Source organism: Calidris pugnax, unplaced genomic scaffold (assembly GCF_001431845.1).
Source record: "Calidris pugnax isolate Ruff unplaced genomic scaffold, ASM143184v1 scaffold225, whole genome shotgun sequence".
Taxonomy (NCBI): domain Eukaryota; kingdom Metazoa; phylum Chordata; class Aves; order Charadriiformes; family Scolopacidae; genus Calidris; species Calidris pugnax.
Genome location: NW_015091072.1, coordinates 978,487 through 989,508, shown reverse-complemented (window position 1 = coordinate 989,508; position 11,022 = coordinate 978,487). Strand labels below are relative to the sequence as shown.

At 43.3% G+C, this 11,022-nt stretch overlaps 1 protein-coding gene across 2 annotated transcripts in view; it reads left to right on the top strand.

Moving 5' to 3' along the window:
- The first annotated feature begins 222 nt into the window (after positions 1–222).
- CASR (calcium-sensing receptor) overlaps positions 223–11,022 on the top strand; it is a 52,306-nt gene continuing 41,506 nt past the window's right edge. For both annotated transcript variants that reach the window (XM_014957150.1, XM_014957149.1), the window contains exons 1-2: positions 223–659; positions 10,669–10,975. In XM_014957150.1, the coding sequence (XP_014812636.1) occupies positions 475–659; positions 10,669–10,975 (492 nt within the window). In that variant the 5' untranslated portion in view covers positions 223–474. The remainder of the gene's footprint in view (positions 660–10,668; positions 10,976–11,022) is intronic.

Sequence of the window (11,022 nt, the reverse complement as noted above, 5' to 3'; positions counted from 1 at the left end):
TTTCAAGCCTTCATGATTCATTATGTTTGAGGAGGTGTGGCTGGCATCACTGGGGTGTCTGACTTTGTCAAAGTTGGTATGTATCCTGTACAGGTTGTTGAGTGGGGGTGGCCACGGAGGCATACTAAGTTGTTGATGGGACAATGCAGAACTGCTGTGACAGTGTGGGGTCTTGGTGTGTAGCTAGAATCACTTTTCATGTCTTTCTTTTGCAGTTCCCAGAGATGGGCTCTCCAATGCTTTGGTTATGAAGAAAGAAGGGCTGCTGAACTCTTGTTTTGCAATGGAGAAGACAGAGGGAGAAACACCAGCACTGTGGCTCCCACCCTGTTGCTTACCCTCCTGCAGACATGTGTCCCAAATCCTCTCTGTGCTGTATTAAGGAAAGGAAAAGCTTAGACTTTACAACATCTGATTTCTTACATCACCTTTTCCAATTTTTCATCCTATAACCCCCTGGTGAAAAAAGGAACAATGACTTTATATAGCTGCTGCTTGATTCTTTTGCTATTTACCTGGAACACAGCTGCCTACGGGCCAAACCAACGGGCACAGAAGAAGGGAGACATTATTCTTGGAGGATTGTTCCCCATTCATTTTGGAGTGGCTGCTAAAGACCAGGATCTAAAATCAAGACCAGAATCAGTGGAGTGTATAAGGTAAGCCATGAAAAGAAAAAATAAACAGTTTTGGTGGGGGAGTCTTGCCCTTTCTTGGCTACACTGTGTAAATACAGTCTATAACCTCATGCTTGTAAAGGCAATGGGAAAGAATGGTGTAAATAACAGAATAGAACAGTCATGTAAGGACAGGAATTGCGTATGTTAAACAGTAACATAAATAATATTTGGACAGTGAAAGGGGACAATCTTTGTATTACCCAAAGCTGCCAAGACATGAATCTGTCTAGCCATTCACAGTGGACATTTGAATAGTATCTGAAAATTAGCTTTCCTAGCAGAAGGATGGAAAATAACCCATAATGCCCTTAAGTTTATTTGATTACAATCATGCACAGAGAAATAGCTTAGAAATCAAATTTTGGGTTTTTTCCAGTTCTGCCTCATCTTCTAAGACTTTACAAAACTGTTTAGTTCCCTAAACAAGTGAATAGGTGAAAGTCACTGCTTTTGAAAAGTCCCACCGAACACACAGATGTCTCTTTAGGACATTTACAAAGTCCCAGACTTGAACTCCTTACCCAGGCTTTTGACGCTCAAAGTTCTTTTCTTCTGTGTAAACAGTGCATATAGGTTTTGTCTTAAGTCCTTGGCAGTTAACCCTGGAGAGAGAAATGCACATGAAAACAAAGTATCGTATTGCTGAAGTGTAGCCATTTTTATGATGAAACACTAGGAACTTTTACCCTTACAACCTTGCACATAATACACATAAAGTGTGACAGAAATTGATTGCATCTGAAATGTCATGTAAACAAAATATAAGAAATTGATGTGGAATTTTGTCATGGCCATGCATGGGAAAACAATTAAGTGTTATAGGACCTCTTCTGTAATCGTATGTGAAAAGTTGTGTATCTGGAATTATTTGGACCTCTCATCCTAGACTGGGGATGTAGTACAGTTTTGTTGCAGATGGTAATGAAGAATGGCTGACAGCATTCCTGCTATGCTTACAGATTCCAGGTGTGGTTTCCTGCTGAGACACTGAGCAGGACACATCCATCTAGGTTATGAGATCATCCACAGATGGTCTCATAGCAGGCCCACAGAAAGAAGTGCAATTAAGCAGGGTTTCTTTTGGCTTCTTCTGTGCATGCACAAGCAAGTCATGAACTTTCACTATGTGAAATATCTGCTCCATGGAGCAGGATGCTCTGCCAGATTTTCAGCATTTCTTTCTCTCCCAGGTGCAGCATCTTAAAAGTGAAACACTGAAAAGCAATGGATGTTTTCATCTCTGCTGTCTTCTCTACCTCTTCCAGGTGGCAGGCATAACAGTGCAGATATTTGCAAACTGAACATAGCTTTCATTCCTGTCAGTGTTGGGTCAGTCTTGGTGATTCCCTTGACATGGTCACTTTCTTAGAACAGATAACAGGAGAACATTCCCCTTAGAGTACTACAAGAGTGTGGTTGCCAAAAGATTTGTTAATGAGGTAGCACTGCCAACAACAGGCAAATCCTGAAAAGCCAGAACAGCAATTTCAAGGACACAGTGGGAGATCCTTCTGGGTGGCAGTTGGTCTGCTAAAAGGCATCCTCCAGCTGAAATCTTCCTGGGTAAAATCTATGTTCCTCTTACTTCTGCACCAAGAATTTTCAGGTGCAAAAGGAGGAGTTGACTGAAGGGGCATTTGTGCCACTTCGCTGCACGCCTTCAAGGAGCTGGATAAACTGTGACTTGATAGCATAATGCAAATGGAGAGAGAATACTTAGTGAAAGCCAGAGATCTATCTGCAAAGCTACTAACAAGTAAATAGGAAGAAGGGGATGGCTGAACCAGAGATGACTGGAAGCTCTTTCATTGCACATGTCTTTACCAGAAAATGTCCATTTCCAGGGAAGATTTAATTCAAAAGATAATAGTTTGGGAAGACTTTTTGAGCCTGATCATCAGATTTTCTTGATTAAGATAATTAATCCATGGGACCCTTTATGGGCTGTGCTGTTTTCCTTGTTATTGGTACATGCTAAATTGAGAGCAGATATTTTTCCTGAAAGGATTTTTCTATTTAAGCAGAATTTAAGTCAGAAAATTCCTCTGACTGGACTTGTACAGAGATCTCACAACACAACTGTAGTGGGGCTTTTTGGTTTTGGACTCCATGATTACGTAGCATCTTGGGGCAGGGTTGTGCATGCTGAGTCTAAGAGTCCAATAGATTCTTCAGGTCATGAGCTAGAGTCTTTCATATCACATTTCAGTGTCAAAAACTTATGTAGGGTGGGAAATAAAGGACCATAAGCATGGCAGTACCTGGTCAAACCAAAGATGCTAAGTTTGTTCCATACCTTTGGCTGCCCTGTTGCCTTTCTCTGAGCCTTCTCCAGCACTGCTGTATCTTTTCAAAGCTGAGGCAAAACAGCTTTATACCCCTTTTAGATGGCTGTGTACAGCTTTTAGTCTCTTTATTACATAGGAAAATGTGTCTCATATCACATAAGAAAACTAGACCCAGGTCACTCTAGGAGTATGTGGGCATCCTCTCTCTTTCCTCATACTTCTCCTTTGGTGGCAACAGCAACAAGTTAGACCATTAGACCATAAGAAAAGCTCCTTGCTTTGGGACCAAGAAAAGACCTAGGGGTCCCACTAAAACCCTGCAGGTGTTTTGCCCATGACTCTTCTGGAGTTCAGTATCAAAAAGTTTAAGATAATGTGGTTTTCCTTTCTTTTGAGGACCATTCAATCTGATCTGTGCTGTTAGTCCTCTTCCTACACATTTAGCTGTGTTCAGTGTCATACCTGTGCTCCCAAACAGGGCTTTTCAAAATGGGTAGGACAGTTTTCTCTCAACTTTTTCAGTTTTCACACTCTTCATACTCTTGGGGCGCAGAACCTTTCTCCCCAGCTCAGCATATGTACTGACCTGAACCTACTACGTGTACCTTCCACGTAATTATAACTCAGCAGTGAAAGGAAAAGAGAACAGTAATGATCACAGAATCATAGAATGGTTAGAGTTGGAAGGAACCTTAAAGATCATGTAATTCCAACACCCCTGCCATGGGCAAGGACACCTTCCACTAGACCAGGTTGCTCAAAGCCCCATCCAGCCTGGCCTTGAACGCTTCAAGGGATGGGGCATCCACATCTTCGCTGGGCAACTTGTTCCAGTGTCTCACCACCTTCACATTAAAGAATTTCTTCCTAATACCTCATCTAAATCTCCCCTCTTATAGTTTAAAGCCATTACCTATCCTATCACCATACCATCCTATTGCTACACTTCCTGGCAAAGAGTCCCTCCCCTTCTCTCCTGTAGGTCTCCTTCAGGTACTGGAAGACCACAATAAGGTCTCCCTGAAGCCTTCTCTTCTCCAGGCTGAACACCCCCAATTCTCTCAGCCTGTCTTCATAGGAGAGATGCTCCGGCCCTCTGATCATTTTCATGGCCCTCCACTGGACCCATTCCAACAGGTCCATGTTGTTCCTGTGTTGAGGACTCCAAAGCTGGACACAGTACTCCAGGTGTGGTCTCACGAGAGCAGAGTAGAGGGGTAGAATCACCTCCCTTGACTTGCTGGCCATGCTTCTTTTGATGCAGCCCAGGATGTGGTTGGCTTTTTGGGCTGCCAGCATGCATTGCCGGCTCACGTTGAGCTTCTTATCCACCAGCACTCCCAAGTCCTTCTGCTCAGGGCTGCTCTCCAGCCACTCTCCACCCAACCTGTATTTGTGCCTGGGATTGCCATGACCCAGGTGCAGGACCTTGCACTTGGCTTGGCTGGACTTCCTGAGATTTGCACAGGCCCACCTCTCAAGCCTGTCCAGGTCCTTCTGGATGGCATCGCTTCCCTCCAGCGTGTCAACTGCACCACACAGCTTGGTGTTGTTGGGAAACGTGCTGAGTGTGCACTCTATCCCTCTGTCCGTGTCTCCGACAAAGATGTTAAACAGCACTGGTCCCAGTACTGACCCCTGAGGAACACCACTCATCACTGGCTTCCACTTGGACATTGAGCCGTTGACTGCAACCATTTGAGTGCGACCATCCAGCCAGTTCCTTGTCCACCGAGTAGTCCATCTATCATACCCATGACTTACCAATTTTGAGACTAGGATGGAATGTGGGACAGTGTCAAGCTCTTTGCTGAAGTCCAGGTAAATGACATCTATTGCTCTCCCCTTATCTACCAATGCTGTGGCAATATCATAAAAGGCCACTAAATATTTCAGGCATGGCTTGCCCTTGGTGAAGCCCTGTTGGCTGTCACCAATCACCTCCTTATTTTCCATGTGCCTTAGCAAAATTTCCAGGAGGATCTGCTCCATGATCTTGCCAGGCACAGAGGTGAGACTGACTGGCCTGTAGTTTTCTGGGTCGTCTTTTTTTGCCTTTTTGAAAATGGGGGTTATGTTTCCCCTTTTCCAGTCAGAGGGAACTTCTCCAGACTGCCACAGCTTTTCAAATATAATGGAAAGTGGCTTAGCAACTTCATTTGCCAGCTCCCTCACGGCCCAGGGATGGATTTCATCAGGTCTCATGGACTTCTGCACCTTCAGGTTCTTTAGATGGTCTCAAACCTGATCTGCTCCTACAGTGGGCAGTTCTTCATTCTCATAGCCCCTGTTTTTGCCTTCTGCAACTTGGGTGGTGTGGTTAGAGCCCTTGCCGGTGAAGACTGAGGTGAAAAAGTCATTCAGTACCTAAATGATCTGTTCTCCATTCTTTTTGTGCTGATTCTACTGAAAATGCATCTTCACACTTTAAGCACTGAGTTTTAGAGTCCAAAGTGAAAACTTATGTGTGATTTTGCCACACTAAATGTCAGATCGGAGTATGGAAAGTAAGAACAATTTTTTTTCCTGTGTTTCAGAAATACTGACATGGCTTGATGTTTAAGCAATCAAGTATCCCGCATTTGATATAAATACACCCTCTGTCTTTGTGTACTTTTGTGTGTGCTGTTACAGCAACTTTCCTTATAACATTGGCTGATGCATATCTGATATGTGCCGTGGAGGCAGAGGCTGAGCACAGCACAAGCAGTCCCTGACCCCCATTCCCTGTCATCACCCACAGCAGCCTATTCATAACCTGATTTCTCTGTTCTTTCTTGATTTCAGGTAGATTAGCAGTGGTGGTGGTGGTAGTACAGCTAGTATTATTGTTGGCATTATTGCACAGACGGGTGATACCCATAGATTCCTCCTGCTGTAACAATGCAATGAGAAGGTGTCTTTACTGAGCTGAGATACAGTGTTGCCAATGTGGTGTCACTGGGTCGTCATTTTTAATGCATATTCCCCATATTTGGATCAGCAGTCTAGCCAAGGCCCCACGCTGTGATGCATGGCTTTCAGGCTGTGAAACTGTGGTGAGACATCATCCCCATGTCATAGTGCAGGACTTCACACAGCATGGCTCCGGGACACTTGTTTACTGAGTCTGTCTGTCCGTCTGAGACAAAAGAGAATTTTAATTTTGCTCCTTGTGCATGTATTTGCTAATCCCACTAGAGAACTGAATGCACAACATGTTATTTAGAACTTCCTCCCTAAGACCAAATTATTTCCTTTTCCTTTCTTTTCCACCCGCCTTCTGAATTTTAATTTTTAATTTTCTTTGGTCTGTAGAATTACCCTTCCCTTTACCTAGCTTATAAGAGCGGTAAGCAACTCGTTATACCTACTGACTGCAGGAATCTGACAAACAACTGAAGGTCTCCCCTCTGCATAGCTTAGTAATAGCAATGGTAGTAGCAGCAATAACATGTAATTAATGTACTGGAAATCTAGAGAGAACAGGGAAATTAGTATGTGCATACAACCACTAGAGAAAGAGGAGTACTGGGGTGAGCCGAGAGTCATATGCAGGCTTTGTGACCATTCTTAAATAAAAGTACCCGTTGGATATGAGAGGGTAAGGGAAAGCTGTATTTAGAGCTTTCACATTACTTTCTTCTTTTCCTTCGTATTCTATTGCTTTCAGTTTAGTTTTGGTAAATGAAGGTCATGAATTCACACAAGGCTGCGAATTGTTCCTCTGCGGAGCCTAACAGGAATCAGGACTAGCTTCCCTGCTGGATCCAGACAGTGTGAGCTGTTCAAACCAAACCAGAAAAAGAAACAAACAGCCAAACAGGGGATGGAGCTACAGGGAGCTCAAACCATGCAGTTTATGTCACTTAGATCATATACCCTTACTCTGTAACATTGACTGAGACATTTAAGCCATCCTGAGCACCCCTGGATGGACACATGTATACCAACTACAAAGAAACCTACAGGAATCAGTGAGTTTACTATCTAGCAAGCTGGGCCACTGCAAAGATAATCTGTCCCCTGAAGTTGTGAAGATTAAGACGAGGATTTGTGGAGGAATTGTTCCTGATTTCTCTTTGTGCTCTTGTTTGTGCTCCTACCCGGGAACAGAAAGATCAGTGGGTTGCACACTCTGACAAGTGGGAGAACAGACATGACAGGGGAAACATTTAAAGAGCTGAGTGTAAATGAAAATTCCTACCTGCACCTTTGGGAACTGAATTTTTTACATTAAACTGTCATTTAGAACTCAGTGACCACTTTTCATAGCACCACATCTCAGAAATGTTAAAACACAAGACTATTCCAACGTACCTGCAGAGTAATATGGCAGAAAATAAGTTTTGGAGGCTGCTTATTTTCCACCAAGAAAACGTCAGTGGCCATTTAAAGCTTCTGGAAGTCTAATGAAAGGTTTGCTTCTGTTAGCAAATCCTTTGCAATTTCTTCATGGAAATTACTGATCAAATTTCTGTACGGTTGGCAGAGCATTCCAGTGACTAGTCATATTAGTCACGGCAGCAGCATCGCACAGGAGGTCAGCTGGATCAGTGTAACCTGCTGCCAGGTTCAAAGCCTGCTCTTACCCATCACTCGTGTACACAGCAAGCCAAGAGGAGCCTATCTGCAGCCCCTTGCTGGGGCCTTACATTATAGTGGGAGAAAATGTATCCACACATTTTCCATTCACAGTGATGGAAGGAAACGCAAAATCTTGCTTCATTTAGACTAGTTTAGTGGCACTGCCTTCATCTGACCAGAACCATCTAACCAGGTTAGCTCTGGTACAGTACTGATACAGCACTGTATCAGTTAACAAAATGAGACCTTGTCTGAAGTTCTGTCAGGTGTTAGAAAAGACAGTGAGGTGTGTTTGTCTCCATCCCATCTGATCCTCTTCTCCCAATCTGCTGATGCAGCTATCAGCAGAGGTGCAACTGAAGAGAACTGCAGGTCACCTGCCCAGGCTAGTTTGAGATAAATTATCAAAAGCATTTCAAAGACATTTTAGAATCTAGTTCCCAGAAAACACCCCCTGCTCTCTTTTCCCCTCCAAAACAAAACCAATCCAAACTGTAGTACCTGAAGTACAGGCCTTATGCTGGAAATGAACATTCATCAGGAACATATGCCAGAAAGGAAAATAAAAGCAATTGTGCGTCATGGGCCTAAGTCTGCATCTACTGAATTAAATGGCAAACATATTCTCTGAAGTCAAGGAGATGACAATCCATTTCTCACTGCTTATGAAGATATCACCTTGCTGCATTTAAAAAAAAAATAAGCCAAACTGCTGTCAAGTAGGCAAAATAATTCTGTGTCATACTCCACCTGCATAATCATACTCAAATGTGTGCAGCTTTTCACAGTGGCGTAGCGGTACCTTTGAACTTCCCAGCTACTCAGCAGTCTTCCCTTTAAATATAGAAAATGCTTTCAGATTTTTCTCTTTTACATGAGGAGCCTGGATATAGTTCCTTGCTTCAAAACCTAGTTTTATTTTAATGAAAAATTTCTGTTAATACATTTAGCTTTTTAAAAAGAAGTGTCACAAAACCCCTTTTTGCTGCCATTCATCCCAGCATTACTGACCACTGGAGGCAGGGTGGTGTGCCTGGCATATCTGTTGTCTGTGCCAACACTCCCTGCCTCATTCACTCTGAGACTTCTCCTTTTATTTCAGAGCTCTTCCATTGCATCTCGCTCCTTAATGCTTTGGAACTAGAGCAAAAAATAATCCAAATTACTTCTAACTATAACTCACGCTCATGTGTTCTAAATGGTGTTCGTTTTCTTAAGTGTGACTTTAAAATAGGTACCTGTCCCCATCGGTCATAAATTATAACTAAGGATTTTTATTGACCTTAAACTTTTTGACTTGAAGAGATTTGTAATGAAACTGTGCTGTCTGGTCGTTGAGGTACAACCTCAGAGCAGAACCTCATTTGGAAATTGGCCAAATATGTCTGCAGCAGGTGAAATGAATACATTAAATTTTTAAGACTTAAGTATAAACCTTAGATGTGATATCTTTAGAACATCTGATCCCAGATAAATCAGATTAAACTCCTAGAATGGAAGTAATGTGGCTATGTTAATTCAGCTTTAAAGAAGTCAGACATAGCTAACATCAACTATGGAAGCAACTCATTTAATCCAGCAATTAAAAAATGTTCCATTCGTGTGTCTCAGAGACTGGAAGCTCATGATTTCATGAAGCTTATCTTCAGAAATCTTCACCTTTGTAACGGAAACATCTCTCAAAATGTTTCACAATGGCACTCATGTGAAACCTAAAATTTACCATTTCATATAGAATCTGTTCTTGGGTGGGCTGTTTCCCCAGGCTCTTCTAGTTCTGGGGCCCATCAGTTTTTCCAATGGATCTCAAGTATTACAATTTTGACACTTTCCCATCTGCAGCTGCAATTCAACATGAAAATTCAAACATAACTGCTAACCTGACCCATATAGTGCATTACAGGGAAAGGCAGGTTTCAGTTCATGAAATATCCTGCCATTCCAGCTGAATTGCCCTAAAACATGGCAGCTTCTCAGGCACGCAACCCATTGCTCTTGCAGCTTTACAGGAGAAAACACAGTAGGTAAAATTTGAGAATAACACATAACAAAGCAACTTTCTTCCTGCTGCTTTCCACAAAAAAAAAGCATCTCTCTTTTTTGGATAAGTAGTCACTCACCAGCTTCTTTCCCTGCCAGCCCAGGCGATGCTCTAAACAGGGACTCCCAGGTCCCCCAGCACACTCCTGCTACCGTTCCCCAGCTCTGGGTTGGCTCCATGCAGAGCTAAGGGCGAGAGTTAGAAAACTCAGCTGCTCCATTTTAGAGAACAGAGGAAGCTTCAAAAAACACTTTTTCAATTTCACAGTCCAGCTCTTATGGCATCTCCGAGCTTGCGTCTAAAACAAATGTATGACAGCAGTATAATGAAGAGAAAAGTTATTCCTTTAATGAAAACACTGAAGTATCTAATCAACAAGTGAGGAAGCGGGGATTTACATTTATAACATGTCTCTGTTCTTTGGTATAAACAGGTTGACTGTGCCCTTCTGGGGCACCCTCTCACAGTGTGAAGTGTGTGATGTGAGGCCAGATTTCCCCAAGCAGAGCTCCCGGGCGCCTTTGCATCGCGGGGCACGGCAGTGCTGTGTCTCAGCTCGCTCTGCCTGCCTCAGGCCAGGAGGAGCTGGAACGCTGAGTATCCCTGAGCCCAAGTCCCTGGCAGCATCGCGCTCAGCACAGGCTTAGCAGACACTGCCATCTGCATTCAGAAACATGTCAGAGGAGCCTGGAAAGAAACCCAGTTGGTGTAGCTTTGTGTTGTAGAATTTGTTCAGGAATGACAAGATCCAGGTTGAGCAGAAGGGACAGGCCAGAGCCAACACCCCTGGCATGCTCTCTTTCGACTTTCCTATACTTTAGGGACTTAGAAAAGTTCAACTCATCCTTACAACTTCTGTAGTGAGCTCCCAAACTGAAGAGGTGGGAACCAGATATACATATGCATATGATGGCATATACATGCTTCTTCTGTAACCACTGAACACAAAAACAAAACTTTCCAAATTTAGTAGGATGCAAGAAATCATGTAAGTTGCCTTTTGTATCTGAAATTCTTCACTCTGTCTCAGTCCTGGTCTCCTCTCTGTTTCCCTCCTTCTCACTCTATTTTATTTTTATTTTTGCTCCCCCAGGTATAATTTCCGAGGCTTCCGCTGGCTCCAGGCTATGATCTTTGCCATAGAAGAAATAAACAGTAGCCCAACTCTCCTTCCCAACATGACTCTAGGATACAGGATATTTGACACTTGCAATACAGTCTCTAAAGCCCTCGAGGCCACACTGAGTTTTGTGGCCCAGAACAAGATAGACTCCTTGAATCTGGATGAATTCTGCAACTGCTCAGAACATATCCCTTCCACCATTGCAGTTGTGGGGGCAACCGGCTCTGGCATCTCTACCGCGGTGGCCAATCTGCTGGGACTCTTTTACATACCTCAGGTATGCTTTCACTTCTCTTGTTTAACTACGGCGGGGGGGGGGGTTGC